Raw genomic sequence first — 18,674 nt, 5'->3', positions numbered from 1 at the left:
ACACTATCAATGAGTTGGAACAGGCTGTCACTTTTGATAACCCTCTCCTTTTGCTCATTCAATCCTTCCTAAATAGGTTATAACCATTGATTTTAACATTCCAATCATGGGAATCATCCCACCAGGTTTCAATAATACCAACTAAGTCAAATTTTTGCTCATAAATAAGCAATTACAATTCCTCTTGTTTATTACCCAGGCCTCTAGCACTGCTGTGTAGACAATTAAAGATTTTCTTCTCTTCACATCTTTTCGGTGTTTTGGTTAATTTTGTTCTCAACCTATTGATTTTATCCTGAGTGCATATTTGTTTCCTTTTGTTATTGTGTAACTCCTTCCTGACTACTCTTGGAACAAAGAACACGTGTTACAAGATGGTGTACTGTATTCTGGACGTATTGAAACAAAGAGACTTTGAGATCATGGCAAATAAACAATCGACTCTCACCTCTCAGAGCACAGTTGGGCTAAAGTAATCATTGGATGCATAAACAGGTGACTACCAAGTAAGAGTGGAGAGGTGATATTACTTCTGCATACAGCTTTAGCAAAACAGTTACCAGAATATTGTGTCCACTGCTGGCAAATCCACTTCAAAAGAAGAGGTTGAAAAATCGGAACGGTTTCAGAAAAGAGCTACAATAATTTCAGGCCTTGAAAACACATCTTATAGTACAAGGCTGAAGCTCAACGTATTTAGTTTATCTAAGAGAAGATTAGGCGGAGCCTAGGTACCTACATAGAGAAGATATTAAGAGCAGAAAAAGGTAGAACGAGATCCAATGGTTAGAAGTTTAAACCAGACAAATTCAGACGGGCTGTGTCTACATTATAGGCTGTGAGTATGATTTCCAGCTCATGTACACATACTTCCTGCTCGCTCTCATCTGAGCTAGCACACTAAAAATAGCAGCATCACCACAGTAGCACAGTCAGCGGCCGTGGTGGCACAGGCTAGCCGCACCAAGCACAAACCAGCCTGAAGCCCGTGGGTACCTACTGGGGCGGCTAGCTCGTACCATCACTGCCACTGCGCATGCCGCTGCTGCGCTGCTATGTTTTTTGCACGCGAGCTCAGATGAGAGCGAGTTGAGTATGCGTACGCAAGCGGGGCATCACACCCCTAGCTTGTAGTATAGATGTAGCTTTGAAATTAGCTCAGTCAGAAGTTACAGGCTTGATTCAGAAATTGGGTGAGGGTCTATAGCCAACATTAATGCAGAAGGTCATACTACATGATCAGAACATTCCCCGTTGTCACTAATTTCCATGAAAACCTCTACTAATTGAATTAAAAGACTAACTGCCAACTCTATTTGCTGGCAGCAGTAGTGATCTTTGGGCCAGCCACTAAAAAGGAACAATAATGAAACTGTGGTTACATATGCAGGAATAGCTCTTTTTACAGACAATATACCTAGATATACACTTGGCAGGTTCTTTCTAAGCGGTAATGTGTGACTGGTTATCGCTCCAATTCTCAAGCTGCTCCAGCTCCAACATAAATTTATATTCACAGAATATCAGGGTTGGAAGGGACTTCAGGAGGCCATCTAGTCCAACCCTCTGCTCAAAGCAGGACCAATCCCCAATTTTTGCCCCAGATCCCTAAATGGCCACCTCAAGGATTGAACTCACAACCCTGGGTTTAGCAGGCCGATGCTCAAACCACTGAGCTATCCCTCCCCCGCCAGTTTATATTAACCCCCACGCAGTTGTAACTTATGGACAACTAGCTATGATAGTTAAGAGACCATACACTAGTTGTCTATTGGCACAACATGAGCAGAAATCTGCTGCTCCACCTTCTCCCATTTCCCCTTTCATTGCTTCTACACTGGGGTGCAGAGGGAAAGTCCTGGTGTAGAAGCCAGGATCATTAACACACAGTTACCGTCTGATGAAGGAATTATCAACTTGGTAGCTGCAGCCAGATTCCACCCCTTTTGCAATGCTCAGGCAGCATAAAGGGGCTGGAACAGAAGTGGGAAATTTGGTCTCTGGGTTCTATTCTCACATCTGACACAAGTGACTGTTAATCATTCTGTAAAATGGTGGGACTTGTCTCCCTTCCAGAATAGCAATGAAGCTGCAAGGGTTGCAATGTGCACAGATTTTATTATCAATCAGCAGAGGAGGCAAGACAAACATATGGTCTTCTGGTTCCCAGACCAGTGCAAATTCTCCTAGTCCAAAGAGTATTTTGATGGGAGAAATGCAACAGTAGCAGGAAGACGAGAATGACTCATTTTGTCTGTGTGACATCTGTCTGGAGGCACAGTAGGGGGGGAAGTCCACAGCGTAGGCTGAATAATTAGGCATTTCAGGAGCAAACATGTTAAGTACTACTGTGCACACGCAAATGTCAGTGCTGTAGCTTTTCTGGATTGATTTTCATGGGGGGTTAGCCAAAGGAATTTCTGACTCTAGGAGCCTAGAGACCCTTGGCCAATCTGCCAAATTTCAAGTCCATGTTCCAAACCATCATACACATTTTGGTCTCCAAGAATGAAGAGGTAAACATTCTTATATAGCACATCTTGGCATGCAATGCACTGAGCAGCTTTAACAGCAGGATGTATGTGCATGCATCTTTCTTGACCAGAAATGTGATGCTCTATATTGGGAGAGAGTGTTTTAAAAATATTTTAAAAAAAAGAATCCAAGCAATTAAAATGCAAATATTACTATTATCTACACTCTGTCTAAAAAGGGCTCTGGCTCCATAGACCAATACGGATCATATTTAAGTTCACAAATGGCAATTTAAGAGGCATGGTCTCACCCACAATTTTCAAAAACAGAAAATATTTACAACTTCCACTCTGTCCCTCCCCCAGAGCATTCCTGTATTTCAATGACAGATGCTTCTCTTTTACGCCAAGTGCCCCTATTTATGGCTTTCAATTGGTAGTAGTACATGTGATTTTTATTTCACCCCTTGCTTGGTTCATGAGTTTAGCACCTCCTGTTCACAATAAAACTATACAAAAATCTTCTTACCTAGTAGAGTCTGCTTTTCTTGTAAAGAGTCAGGCTCTGCAGAACATCTGCAAGATCGAAGAACTATCACTCCACCGAGTACACCATCTTCATTGGCTAGAAAAGGTGAACCTAGGTAGAATTGGGTGGTAGAGAAGGAGTTGTTACTTGCAAAAGGATGTTTTTTTAATTCCCCCCCCCCTTTAAACTGGCCACCTAGGGCGGAAGAGCCAAGTCATGATAATATTTCTATATAAATGTCAATTTCATTCCTCTATTGAGAATTACCATTATTTCTGCTGGGTAAATGTTGTAGTCACTTGATGGGTCAGGAAGACCTAGACACTGTCTATGTGGTAAAAGTAACACTGAGAAGTGCGAAGGCAGGTTTAGCATGAAAGGTTGAATACTCATTATTTTCTTCAGAATGAAAATACAACCAGATTAAAGGGTAAGAACATATATAAAAACACCTGACTGACAAGCTTTGATCAGCTCTTCAAGGCCATTTAGCATCCTCTTGCTTGGCTGTCTGGTGCACAACTGCAAAGCTCTGATTTACTACCTCAGAATATATTTCAAACAAATAAGATACAGCGTTTAACACAAATATTTCTAGTAATGAAATTCTGAGGGTAACTTGAATATTTCAATTTCAGTGGAAGTTGCAGGTGCTCAGACTTTAGTATCAGACCTCAGAGGCCCAATCACATTCCCCATGAAATTAACGTTTTGCCGTCAATTTCAATTGAGGAAGGGTCCATCTCAAGTTGGTGACATATAGGGTATTGTGATTTAAGGAGGATTATCACACCTGAGGAGACCAAACAGACAAAACCAAATTGATGTTTGATCAAACTACATTTATTCCAAGAAGTGAGGGAATTTTTGATTTTTAAGTTTACCATAACTATTAAATCTTAAGTTTATTCTAATTTGTGATTTTTCCAATGCCACTAACAACCAGTCCCCGCCCCACAAGCTTCAACACACAAGGTTGCAAGCACTCGATGGTACCTTCCAGAATATGAAAGCTGTGCTGGGAAACCAAGAAATGTGGAATTTAGGTCCCCTTACAAGAAAGTGTTATGGTTATAATAAAAGACACAAGTGATAGAAAGCTGACACACACAGTGTTAAAGTGACACTTATACTACACTGCCTTAACTCTGCCAACTTTCATCCCTGCCCAGAGGAGTCTATAGGAAGTATGCTTTAATGCTGTGCTGTTTCAAACAGCACTATGCTAAAGCACGTTAGGAAACCTTAAGTGCGTACCAGGCAAGGTCTACACCGACCAATTAATGCATAATACTTTATTTCACTTTAGAAATCACCCCAGCAGGGGACATTATCCCATCGTACAGATGGGCCCTTAGTTTCACCACCGATTCACTCAGGTAGCACCTACAGTCCCATTCAGAACTGGGGCTCAAATGTGGTAGGTGATGTGCAAACTCACAGATGGTACCTAACCCCAAAAGTTACCATCCCTTCCATCTCGCCATACTCTAACTAAACATAACTGGTTGATAATATAATAAAATCACTAAATATATTTGGGTTTAAGGCTAATGTCCACCACTTCCTAAAAATTTCCGTATTTCTAGAACAATTTGCCATCCCATATGACATGTAAAAAGTAAAGTCTCAAACCTGTCACTGGATTAATGTGGGCAGATTCTTACACATATGCAGTCCCACTGAAGTCTAAGATGCTCCATGGGGACGTAGGGGTCTACACTAGGCAGATCAGATGGCAGAACCGGACCCTAAAACGTGTTCAGAAATCGATGCCTAAGTGTATAGATGTATATAATGACATAAGTCTAGTTATCGAGGTTTGTTTCTGATATCAGTTACACCAATGTAAATGTAGAGCAACTTCCTTCATTTCAAGGAAGTTACTCTAGATTTATATTAGAATGTCTGAGATCAGATATTAGCCCTGAGGGCATTTGTGTACCATACATATTCGGGGTGTTTTGTTCTATTTTGGTTTTATACTTTTATCTTTAAACACCTTAGGGCAGAGGTCCCCAAACTGTGGGTCATACCCCACTATGGAGGAACATTTGGGGGTGAGGGGGCACAGCAGGGCCTGGGCTAGCCCACTGCGGGGGGAAGGTAAGGAGGGAGCGCCACCCAGCTCCATTCCTGGCCCCGGCCAATGGCCCCATGCCTGCCAGTGGGATCCATGCCCGGTGATCTGCACCCGCTGGCGGGATCTGCGGGGCACAAGGTAAAAAGTTTGGGGACCACTGCCTTAGTGCATCAAGCTAAAGAAAATTAGTCATGTTATCACATGCCATACTTACCAGCATCTTTTAAAAAAAATAAGGCAAAATATATTTACAAGAGTCTCTATTTAAGGTAAAGGAACTGAAAATTTAAGTTTTATGATTCTATATCCATTTATTCTCACATCAAGGGAATTAAAAACTGAACCGTAGTTTTTTGTCAGAGTTGAGTAACAAATTACCACTGGCGATAGACTGTCAAACTGAAAATCAAGTGTCTGAACATTGTGGCCCTTCCATCTTTAGAAGCAATACTGAAGATTTCCATTTCCGAATAAAGTTGGGGACATTTTTGCTATTTTTCCAGTTGGTTTACTTTATCCATTTGATAGCACTTTGTGTATAGTCAGTTTGATTGTTTCCCTGAATAGTATCTGCCTTACTGAGAACATTCTGCCATAAAAGCATCAACACAAGAACTGACAGACCCCTTACAAAAATGGCTACTAATGTGTTCTGTAACTTTTCTTTGAGATATGTTGCACATGTCCATTCCACTTCAAGTGTGTGCATGCCCAGTGCACCAGAGCCAGAGATTTTTCCCTCAGAGCCAACTGTTGGGGTGGTGCATCCACTTTTAGCACTCTTGTGCTGCAGTTCAGTGGTATAAATGGCAGAGCTGCCCCCAGTCCTCCTTAGTTTCTTCTTACCGGCTAGAGACTCTGACATAGAAGGGAAGGACAGTGGGTCATGGAATGGACATGTGCAACACATCTTGAAGAACAACAGTTACAGAACAGGTTAGTAACCGTTTTTCCCTTTGAGTGATTACACATGTGCATTCCACTTCAGGTGACTCACAAGCAGTTCAGTCTGCAGAAGGGTAGGTTTCAGAGTCTACCTTAACAGTGATTGCAGAACTACACATCCAAATTTTGCATAATCTCTGGATTTGCCGAGATATAGCATTATGACTTGTAAAAGTATGCACTGATGACCATGTTGCAGCTTTACAAATGTCCCTTATAGGTACTTGAGCCAGGAAAGATGTGGAAGCTTCAGGAGCCATCAGTACTAAGTGGCTACCACAATCCAGCAGTTGCTGCACCGAGGATATTGGCATCTCAGCAAGGTATAGTCTTGAAAGCCCAGAGGGCTATTTTGCAGAGGTTGGTACCAGGGAGCCACACTGACACCGTACCTTCCATATCCAATGCTCTGCTAGTAGATGGTACTGGAGATCTCAATCTTCCCATCTTTGAGGAATGTGCTATTTCCTTGGCACTGGAGAGGGGGATTGGCGCCTTCCCTCTGACAATCTCCTTGGCAGGGGATGGGGACACCACAATGTCTGCAGGGGCATTTCTAGCCAACGTAGAAGTATTGGGTGCCTGCACTGAGCAAGAAGGTTCTGAAGTTGGATGTGAAGCTGCCTGCATAAGACTGTGGTGGATGCTGTTAAAATGAAAGCCTTACTTTACATTTCAAGTGTTTGTGTTTCTGTATCTTTAATAAAAGGTTAAAAGGCTTTTTAATGGTGTTTGCGCCATAGTACTAAGCAGGCGGAGGTCTCTGAACTACTCCAGCAAACAGCCCAGTTATGCAGTATGTGCACTTAACGGGAAAATGTTACACTCAAAAATGGCACCGTAGACAAAAAGTTTTGAAAAGAGTATTTTCCTGCTATCGCCCTGCAGATGTGAAATTCTGAATTTTTTTGTTATTGTTTAAATGAAAACACTGACGCTCCTGTTAACTAGAGCAGTTTAAAACGTTATAATGTTATAATTGAACAGAATGCAGTAGGCAGTCCAATTCCACACGATTATAGCCCACCAGGTGGTGCTGTAAAATATAAGGCTGAAGGCCAGGTGACTTTAATCTGATGACAAATGCAGCAATCCTTTACAAATGCACTGTCTATGCATCTCATTTTTATGTTACTAACAGAAAGTAGCATTTGCTGGTGACAGGCTTGATGCTAGTACTGTGACAATTAAAGAACAGCTAGCGTCTGGTGTTGTAATGACAAGTCATTCCATATAAAGCAACACGTCCGAGTTTCCTTATTTTATTTTTAAAGTTCCTGTATTGTGGATCAATGGTGGAAGACAGCTTTACTACATGCACTACATTTTTGAATAGTCTTTACAAATGCACCAGGTAAAGCCCCACGTTTGCAATGCAAACAAAGTATTTAGTTGTCTGGTTTTTGTACATTCAAATAGATGTGCTTGCAAAAAAATTTTAGACTTTAGGATTGAATTTTAGAAATAATGGGCTATATTTTTAAATGTCTAATATTTAGATAGTGTATGTGTTTTTAAATTATCATGGTAGATAAAGAGAAACTGCTTTCTTGTTAACATTGGACTCCAAAATTTCCAGTATCAAAATAACTTCACTTTTTCAGCATAAGGGTAGACATCAGTAGGATTCGCACAAGTGTCAGTTAACAAAAACCAAACATAATTAGAGTCAAATTCTGCATTGGATGCATGTGAGCACTTTATCTTAAATAAAAGTTCCACATGAGTACTTAAGGGTAGAGTTTAGCTCATTGATACTGATCCTGGAATGGACGTAGCATCCTCAACCACTAACTAAAATGGGACTTGAAAGTTCAGTAACATGCTAGGAGACACTCAGTGCCTGGCAGAATTGGACCTTAGTGCAGTATGCATCACACAAAAATGTGTCTTTTTTCCCCATGGTGGTGCTTCACATTAAAATAAAATAGATTGTGTTGTTTCAAAATACTAAAACTGGCTGAGATCCATATTGTCTGAAGAATAGCCTCATTTACTAGTCATCAAAATATTGGCTACTGGGCCATCTCCAAAGAATGTTGTTTTTTTTAAAAAAAAAAACCTTTACACCCGTTATTTTAACTAGAGTTAAAATACTGTAAAAATACAGTACAATACAACCACATATGAACATCTAGCTAGTCATTACAATTTGATATGGAAGAATTTGAAGTTCTCCTCCCAGAAATGAGAATGCCTTGTTCACTTTACATTGATTTGACAAAGTAAAATATATGTTTGATATTCATATATTACTGTTGAACCCTGATTTATAAGCGGCACAGAAGCAAATATTAAAAAACCAAACAACTTCTATACTACTGCAAGACAGGGCTGTTCAGTGCTAAGTGAAGATGGGTAGGCAGTAAAGCATAATTGTGTTGGTAACAAAAGTTACCTAACTCTGTATAACCACTTAGCATGGCCATTATAGCTCATAACATTCTTGTGCCTTCAGCATTAATTTTTCAGAAATGTTCATCCTTCAGCACTTAAAACCAGTATGCAAAAAAAGTGTTTGCAAATAAAGCCAGCCACACATGCCTTTACTTTCCCAAGTAAATTCACCTTCTTTAGCTGCACCTAAAATTGTTATCCAGCAGCTAACAAAATTTTTAGCAGCATGAATAACTGATGTAAAGTTGTGTTCCCACTTAACAAGAGCCCCAGCTGTAGATTTCTTTCCTTGTTATAGAATTAGTGCCAAAACATTTAATGCTACATTTTCTCTAGGCCCTTTTCATTTTCACAGGGATTTGTTTGCTGGAACTTATTTGGAGTCTCAGTCAAAGTTACAGTACATTCCTTTACCCCAGGTACACTTACTGGCCTGCAAGTAAAGCAGGAGAAAGGAGGAGAAACAGTACATTTAGTTGTGGGTTTTTTTCCACAAAAGCCTGCTCTGAGTTGTTAACATTTAAAAATATGTAGAGTGGTTGCTCCATATGGACTATTAGAGTAGAAGTTCCAAAATGGTTTTCATTAGCTTTTAATTCACTCACATAGCATCCTGAAAAACTCGCCTTTGGGCCTGCAGTTTTCCATTCTCAATCTCTGCCCAAAATATGATTTTTTAAAAAAAAGTTTGGCAAAAAAAAGTTTTACTGGTTTGCAGTTCTTGGAAAGTGGAACAAAACAATCAAATAAAACACCATTTTCCTCACTGAAATGAGGGAGAGGGAACTAAAAACTGGCTGAACTTGGAAGCTCCAAACTGAGTATGTGCTTTACGAAAGCTTTATGAAGTGATTTTAAAATAATACAAAAATATTTAAAAATTGATACCAATGATGTGTGGTTGAAGATTTCCTTAAGCTGAAACTGCCCTCCCAAAGAGTTGCTCTACACAGCCTCACATGGCTAGCTATTTTACAGCCCTATCCTGAAAAATCTCTGTACGTACTTAACTGTAAACACATGGATAGTCCCGTTGTCTTAAAGTTAAGCAACTGTTTGCAGGACTGGGCCCTCTGCACAGGCTAGTTCAATGAACTTAAATGGTCAGAGCTTTGTTGGCATTTTGTAAAAATCCTGAAGTTAACTTTGGATCTGCTCCCTCTTTGCTGTTCTCAATTTTCTATCAAGTTTTCTTTAAAACTAGAGAATTAAATATATTAACATAGCTTTTTGCAACAGTCAGGTTGTTGTAATGTAACAGCAACCAGCAAATACACAAGTTATAGTTCAAACAGCAAAAGAAACTGGGCTGCATTGTTCATAATTTTGCTGTTGTGCTTATGGCTTTCCTATATTATATATGCTGTAAAACACAAAAGACATGCATCATAGCTGTACCATTATTGACATGACAGTAGTCCTAGGCAGGCCCTTGGAGCAGGTCTAGATTTATCTGTATTATAGTTTCACGTAGCGGTCCCAAACAAAATCAGGGCTGCATTGTACTAAGCGCTGAACAAACCTATTAAGGAACAATCTGAAAAGTTTATAGTATGGACAGACAAGACAAAAGGGGGAGAATGGAACTGTTATCCCCATTCTGCAGGTCAGGAATGGAGGCAGAGATATTTACAGATTTGCCCAGGGTCACCCAGGAATTCTGTGACTAAACTAGGAACTCAACCCAGGTCTCTTCAGTCCAGCATCTAAGTCAGAAGGCCATCCCCTTGCTTATTCATGGCAGTTAGAATGCTGAGGGCTACCAGTAACATTCCTACTGTAGAGCTGCACTAGTAGAAAACTAATAAAAGAAAAGTCTAGCATATATAGGTAAGGCCTGCATGTTCAAGTTTCTTCTGTAGAATACATTTCTAACCAAACATGCAACCCAAAATTGACCGGGGTGAGCACAATGGCACATACAAAATAAGGGGTCACTGAAACATCGTATCTCTGCAGATAGCAGCAAGTTTAGCATGTTTCAACCCAGTTATTCTGATAGCTGAAGATAGAGTTCTTAATCTTCTGATCCACATTATCTACTGCGGGTTACACACTATTACTGTACATGTCTAAAACAGGAAAATGCCCCTCCCTACTGCAACCCATACACAAAGGGAGGTGAGACGTCATTGTTGAAAACTGATTAAAAGAGGAGGTTACTTACTTGTAACTGGAGGTTCTTTGAGATGCGTGGTCCCTGTCTGTATTCCACAGAAGGAGGGAGGGACCACACATCTCAAAAAACCTCCAGTTATAGGTAAGTAACCTCTTCCTCGAGTGATGGTCCCTATGGTATTCCACTGAGGGTGATTAACAAGCGGTACCTAGCTAGGAGGAGGGTGCGAGGAAGACGATACAACTATATGTATGGTGAGATGCAAGGTTGCTGACGGCTCTCTAAATGAACTCAGAAATATAGTTTATGCAAAGACTGAGTATGAATGCAACCAGGATTCCCTCCTCATAACAATCCCTGCGGCCATGGTGCGTGAAGATGTGTCCGCCAAATCTACAGTGACCTTGAGCATCATCCTTGCAACTAGTTTGCCTTCCTCTAACATAGTGTGGAAACAGGCACAGTCCTGCTGGGGAAGCTTGTCAGCGAAGTCTTCTAACTGGCCATAGTTCAGAAAGTCATATTTTGCTAGTAAAGTGAGGTAACTGGAGATCCTAAACTGAAGGCTGGCTGAAGAGAAAACCTTATGACCTAGGAAGTCCAATCTCTTACCTGCCTTGTCAGCTGGAGCAGAACATGCATGTTGTTGCCTGGCCTGTTCCGTTGCTGCTTGAATAACCAGGGAATTGGGTGCAAAGTGAAAAAAACTCAGAAAAGCCTTTGCCGGTACACAGTCTCTCTTTTCCACTTCCTTTGGGCTGGGTGTACAAATTGTCAGAGTACTCCAGACAGTGCAGACCGGTTGGAGAATGGCATTGTTGATCAGTAGTGCCACCCTGGTTGGTACTGATGCATGCAAGATATCGAGTAACTGATGTTGGCTGTCCTGCACTTCCTCCAGGGGGAAGTGGAGAGCGTAAGCCACTCTCCATAACAATTCCTGAAACTGGTGGTAGTCATCCAGGGGGAGGAAGGAGTTGACGACACTGCTGCTTACAGAGATGCTGAGGGGAACTGCTCCAGTCCCGGTGGTAGTGTCAGAGTAAGGCTAACCAGAGCACCCTCCAATTCCAGGTTCAGATGTCTACTTGACGAAGGCCGGAGTGGTGAGATGGGGGACTCCTCTTGGGCAGATTGGGAAGATTTTGAAGGTGGATACTGTGGCCAAGACCCCCAGTACAGCCAAACAGGTGGATCTAGCCATTGCTGCTGAGGGCCCCTCAGAGCGGGATACCAAGGGCACCTATGTTGAAGAAAGGGAGGGTAGTGCTACTGAGCCAGTGAAGCCTTCTGACATTCATGGCGACGGTACGGGAGGAGCGGATTTTGTGGTCCGTCCAAGTTCTTGGATGTTGAAAAGTCAGATCGCTGTTCTAAAGGCAGTACCGTCAGAGCCGGGTGAATCATAGGGGAGTGGTCAGGAACACTAGCTGAAGGAGGTAAGTCCAATGCAGGAGAGAATACTCTCTTAGGAGGAGAGTGCACCAGGAGACGTGGTGATCTAACCTCTTCCCGGGCAAATAATTCATGAGGTCTGGGTGCTGACTGAAGCCTCCCTGGAGTCAGCAGCATGTGTTCTGCAGTTGGAACTGGAGCTAGAACCAGAGCAGAGAACTGTCTCAGAACTGAAGGTTCCCTTGATATTGGCGGTACTGATCCAGAAGGGGTACACAGCTCGGTAACCGGGACTGATGGGTCTGGTGTTCTATGCGTGTCTGTGAGCCTTGGAAAGCGCTGCTTCTCCATGGCTGGAACTTGTGGAGGATGCAGTGTCCTTCCGGGGCCTTGAGGGAGACTTACCGCCATGCTTATGCACCTTTCCTTGCCTCACGACTAGGTCCTGGAACAGGGTCCGTAGTGCTGGTACCAGTGAAAGCAGACTGGAGCTCCAGAGTAGCAGGTGCGCTCCTGGATTGCCCAGGCCAACGTACTGGGGGAGGAGGGGTCTCCCAGCCAGGATCCCACTGCAGCCTCATGGTGACCTCAATGCAGATGTTTCTTGAGGTGGAGAACACGGCCTTCCTATGGACGGGCTGGGAAGGAGAGGCAGATACTGCACCTGGATGTGATGTGGGCCTCCCCCAAGCAGTAAAGGTAGTGTTGGTGCTTGTTGCTGACTGAGACTAAGCAAGGGCAAGAAGTGCAGATCTTGAACCCTGGCATCTTTGGCATAATCCAGTATCCAATCATGGGTGCTGGGGGGTGGAAGGGGGAGAGGGGAAAGAGAGACGAGCAAAACAGCGTCCCAAAGTCCTTAAAATCCTAAAAACTACTACTAACATTAAAACTACTACAAAAACAACAAAATACTCGCTATATACAAGAATAAAACAGCTGTTTTTGTGTTTTAGAAAATGCATCACATGAGACAGAGAACAGTAGAGGCTCTGACTTAGACCATGAGGAGAAACTGAGGGCATGGCTGGTCCAGCACACCCTTTATCACCTTGGATGAACCCATGAGGTGGACCAAGGGACACTACTACTTTCAAAACCTCTGGCTCCAGACACATGATGCATAAGTATAACTCTTAGTAGAATATAATAGGGACCATCACTTGAAGAACATATCCTTACTGCAAATTGTTTAGGTAAAGAACGTTTCTTATTCACTTAATTAAAAGGAGAAAAGAATACATTCATATTTCTGTATTTAAAACATTTGTGGATAGGTACACTTATTTTCTCATATTACTACACTACTATAGCTGTGCTAAAAGAGTTGCACATATTTTATAACAACCAGAAAGACAGCGTACATGAAGAGTTCCATCTGCTCAGTCTAGCTATGTTGGATGCTAGGTAGGTTTGATACCACACACATCAGGGTCAGCTATCTCAAAGCACTGATATAAAGAAGATCTTGAAACTGTTTTAGTCCTACACATGTTCGTGCTATGCACAAGGGACTTGACTTTGTAAAGTGCTGAGTGCCCTCAATGCTTCCTGAACTTGAAGTTTCGAACATATTTTATCCTCTTAGATCTAAAAACAGCATCTGTTGCGAGCAAGACATTAGGGAAAAAAGAGGCGTACAGACTGCTAAGGGATACATTAACAGCAATTAAAAGGAACACTTGGCAGAGCATTTTTCATATTTGTTCAGCTATTTTTAGAAGTTTTAAAAGACATGAAAACTTGAAATGTGTTTTACTGAAATTTTATCCTGTATATTATATTCACCATGATGTGTTACTAAAAGGATAGGATCTAATAGTACCCACACTGATTTTACTTAATCCACATTGGGCTCTTTGTATATACCTTAACATAAAATTAAGACTTTAATAAATGTATTCTATACTGGTTACCTGAAAATGTATTTTATTACAGTGGAAAGATGCAGATGCTACGCAAATCTCTGTTTGGGCCATTGGTTTGCAAACTGCAGAGATAGGACCAAATTCTGCTCTCATACACCAACACAGGTTTACGCTGGCATAAGAAGGAAGAATTTGCATACAGTATCCAAAGATATAAACCTGATGAATCAAGCCGTTAAATATAACAACCCACCCCAGTGAAAAGACAACATGCCCTCCAGTAGCTTTGTGCAACAGACACATAAATTATGTTTTAACATGATGGACACATTTTCACCGACTTAACCTAACTTCAGAATTTAACAATTCAGCAATTTATTCCTATTTCAGAGTTTGGAAGTGCTATGAAGCGATTTCTTACATATATTTGTGTGCCTTATTCTTTTAATCTGGTCTCCAAAAAATAAGCAACCCAATTTTCACAGCTCAGGACTCACTGCTCCCATTGAATTCAGTGGGAGTGGCTGAGGCTGAGCGTCAATGTAAAGTTAGGCTAAAGCACACAGGTTTCCTCTCAGAAACTGCATGACAAGCAAGTTCTGTCTGTAAAATGAAACCATGTAGATAACCGATCAATTTTTAAGGGAATCTAATCCTTATGAAAGGTTGTTAGATTACAACCATCAGAGCTTGATCCACAGAACTGGTATAAAATAGTGCAAGGACACGATACTTGACCCTTCCGGTTTGCCTCAGACTTCAGCCCTGCCCTGGAAGGACAGGTATCTAGGATGGGCAACTTAGTTTCCAAGTCCATTTAAAACTTAGTCTTTGCCAAGACTGACAACAACAGTGCCCAACTGTTTTGGTTTATTTGATGATGGTGGGAACCTGCCTAATAGAAACCTAGGCTTGATGCCAACTCTTCATTTAGAGCATTAAAGATATGATATTGGATGACAGTGGATAGGTAAATCCATTTTAAGGCAGATGTAGTGTTCCATTTACTGTTACCAGCTCCATGGACTAGCCACTCCCTCATCAGGTGCATTGTATTTAGATCTACGGTCTTCCATGCTACAGGAACCACTACTAGCTCCCTTGTAATTAACTTTTTATGTCTTGATAATTTGGATGTAAACATTTACTATGGAAAGGTATAAGCGGCAAAACTGTGTGAAGCAGTACTGATACAGTGCAAACAAAGTAATACTTGCCAGTTTTAAATACTTTTGTATTACGTTACTAAAGAAGGTTCAGAGGCCATTAGTCCACAAAGATGTTCGTTTTGTACTATGCCACTGGACTTACTAAGCCTGTGCACACCTCAAATTGAAATGAAGTCATTTGCCCTGTCTATGCTGATGTTATGCATCACATTAAACTTAGTGCTAAAGCTATACAGGGTATCTTTGATAAAGGTGATGGATATGAATACACACTAAACGGAGAGTCAGGTTTTGATTTCATGCACCTTCATTTGTTAAATATGTAAGCACAAGAAAGCACCTGGATCCAGAGATCTCTAAATTTAACTGAAACTACCACAGCAATTTAAAATAAGTTGGGTTTTTAAAAAAGCTGCAGCAAAAATTTGTACTCTGCTTGAGACTTTACATGCCAGATTTTTAAAGATATTTATATAGTTGAATATAGTGCACACCATTAAAATACGTGTTAATTTAGGAGAACCGTAAACAGACCCTTCAATACAGAAGTAGAAACAAGTCCTGCTAAAGCACCTACAGAAAGGTGTTTTTAAAATCTCTCCAGTTTTAGCAAAAATCCTTAACAAAACCCACAAGAAAAGTGAGTGAATCTAAAGAGAGACAATTCCATTTAAGGAGCTGTATGCTCGTTGTCTTAAGGAAATGATGAATGTTGGAACAATGCTTTTTATTAAAGCTTTCAGCGTTCTATTACTTATATTTGATATGTAGAAACATGGTATCTACCTGTCCACATATATTACATTAGAGCAGTGGTGGACAACCTGTGGCCCGTCAGGGTAATCCACTGGTGGGCCGCGAGACAGTTTATTTACATTTGCACAGTCGCTCAGAGCTCCCAGTGGCAGCAGTTCACCGTTCTCAGCCAATGGGAGCTGCGGGAAGCAGTGCGGGTCGCAGGGATGTGCTGGTCCCCACTTCCCGCAGCTTCCACTGGCTGGGAACAGCGAACCGCGGTCACTGATAGCTGCGGGTGGCCATGCAAAATGTAAACAAACTGTCTCATGGCCCGCAAGCAGATTACCCTGACAGGCCACAGGTTGCCCACCACTGCATTAGTCGGATATTTTTTTTAAAAAAAGCAAACAGAAAGACATACACACAAATAACTAAACAATACTGCTTTGATGGTGAATATCTATGCATACAAAGGAGGATCTTGACAATAATTCCAGATTTCCAGTTTTACCATTAAATTTATTAATCAGATTACGGGCTGAAGAAAAGGAGTGATGTTAGCTTCTTTACCAGTTAGGCTGGAAGCTCTCTAAGGACCCCTTGGCCCTTTGGCGGTTTCATTTTCATGGCAGTAAGCTACAGAGCTCTGCAAATAAGGTGGGTTGTGGGCTTTCAGAGCAAACTTACCAATGCACGGAGTAAGTACTGGCAGACCCTGGCTCTCCAAGTTTTTCCTTTCCATATTAATAATGTAAATGGGTGTTAGTGTTTCTAGGTTGCTATTAAAAACAAAGTACTTTTTACTAGGTTTTTATAGGCTTCCAAATTCCAAAAATCAAAGACTTTAAACCCAACTAATGAGTTTCATGGAGAAAATGAAAAAAGCATTTCCACTCTCTTTTTTAAAAAACAATCACTAGCCACCATGATAGGGTTGGAAAGGACCACCTGGCTCATCTAGTCCAACCTCTTGCATCAAGCATTAGAGTTTAATAAGGTGTTAACTAAAGTTTCTCCTGGAGCACACATTCAAAATGTTTTAGTCTGTATTGCTTCTATTAACTTTTTAGCCAGTTTTATTCCACAAAGGCGTGTTAACAATCTTAAGTTTATTTTAAAAAACGTACATATAGTTAAAATATGTAGAGTATGTTTACTGTTAATGTGTAGTATGTTTCTCTCATGCTAGGACTGGTACAGCCTTTCCTCAGTAGGATCTCCCCTGCTCCCATGGGAAAGGGGCAGCAATGCCTCTATGGCAGTTTTCTTGCCCTCCAGACCACCATGGATGCTGCAAAGGTTCTGGGAGGTGGGATGGCCTCATGGGAGAGCTAGGAAGCAGCCATGCTATGTAACTTTGTCCCCTGGCAGTCCTGTGGCTGTCTGAGCATGGACCTTTTTCCCATCAATCACCATGACCTGTGTGGTATTAGGAGAGCTCCCATCCTGGGAGCTCCAAAAAATGCCAAACCCTTCTCCCTACAGTGGGGTTTGCAAGGTTCCAAAAAATGTCAAACCCTTCTCCCTACAGTGGGGTTTGCAAGGTTCTCTCGGCAGACTTTCCTGCCAGAGCTTGCTTGGCTTTTTGAGCTATCCCTCTGAAGTTCTCTTTAGGAAGGTACAATCTTAGCAACTGAAATGTCACTATAGACATCAAAAAAGCCAAGCTTACTGTACCTTGAATCTCCATAAACAATCGGCAACACATCTTCATTAGCACTGTAAACGAGTCAGTTACATTTAGTGTTCATAGCTCAAGTTTGTCTTCAGTCTACCTTGCTAAATATCATTTGCTACTTGTGTCCAGGGCACAGTCACAAAATGATTACAGAGAACAGAGATTTCAACAGGATGGTCCATAGGATAGTCCACACAGATGTGGTTAGGACACTGAAGACCAGTTTGCTAAAACTCGTTTGTTCTCCCCACTCCTCACCCAAAATGTTTACTTTATAGAACAGTTATGATCTAGTATTTGAGAGTATTCAAGAACTTTAATGGCATGACAGCTCTTTTTTAAAAGGACACATGCAATATAAATTACACTGCCAAAGAGCAATGCCTAAGTTATGCGCTTGCAAACATCCCTATATATTCATGGAAGTGATGGTGCAGGAAGCACAGAGGATGAATTCCCTCTTGCTGAAGACCAGACTGACTTAATGGGGATTTGAGTGGTGCATAGGCCCTGTGCTGGCCCCTTCACAGGGGTAAATATTTCACTTAGAGTGAAAAACACGCTTGAACTATAAACGAAAGTTAAAAATCTATTTAAGGAACTCAGTATGGGTGTTTAAATCCTCACGTCAAAAGACTAAATAGTAGCCAATTTTAATGAATATTCTGATGTGGAGCTTCATTATTATTATTATTATTTAAAAAAAACCTGAAGATAATTTCTCATAAATCACTTACCGGATTTTTCCACCAGATCATCTGTAACTCATGTTAACTACAAAAAATAAAACAAAACAAAAACAACCAAAAAATCCTGATAACTGGTGATGTAGACAAAATAGATCAATTTTTCTAAACATATTTCTCTGCAGTCTATAAGACTCTGAAATAACAAAAGCATTACATGTTTAATTAGCATTCTAAATCAAGAAATTAGATTTCAAAACTTGGCCAGCCAGGAATGGGTAATCAGTGGTCAGTTTTCCTTCTCTCCCTCCAGGGAGAGGATGGCTTGTACATGAATGTATAAATGTGAAAGCACAAGTGAAAGCAAGGTCAATAGAATACTCCTTGGATTTGGAACAGAAGGTGTTGAAATTAACATTCTTAAATCCTGTGGGAGTCTTACCCTTACCATACAAGCCATTACCTTGTGCCTGAGGAATGGTGATCTCAGCCATGATCTTCATCCCAGCACTTTAGGTGATTTTAAATATCCTGAGCCCAAATCATAAAATACCTTGAAGATAGAGACCAAGATCTTGAATTTGATGTGATAC

At 41.1% G+C, this 18,674-nt stretch overlaps 1 protein-coding gene across 14 annotated transcripts in view; it reads right to left on the bottom strand.

Moving 5' to 3' along the window:
• TASP1 (taspase 1) overlaps positions 1-18,674 on the bottom strand; it is a 157,464-nt gene that overhangs the window by 32,249 nt on the left and 106,541 nt on the right. For 12 of the 14 annotated variants that reach the window (XM_073339577.1, XM_073339587.1, XM_073339584.2 and 9 more), the window contains one exon: positions 3,004-3,114. In XM_073339577.1, coding sequence (XP_073195678.1) covers positions 3,004-3,114 — 111 coding nt within the window. Of the gene's footprint in view, positions 1-3,003; positions 3,115-18,029; positions 18,635-18,674 lie in introns of those variants that run through there. The other 2 variants (XR_012158326.1, XR_012158327.2) reach the window with 2 other exon arrangements.

This window comes from Lepidochelys kempii, chromosome 3 (assembly GCF_965140285.1).
Source record: "Lepidochelys kempii isolate rLepKem1 chromosome 3, rLepKem1.hap1, whole genome shotgun sequence".
Taxonomy (NCBI): Eukaryota; Metazoa; Chordata; order Testudines; family Cheloniidae; genus Lepidochelys; species Lepidochelys kempii.
Note: the sequence above shows the minus strand (reverse complement) of the source record. Positions and strands in the feature narration are given on the sequence as shown.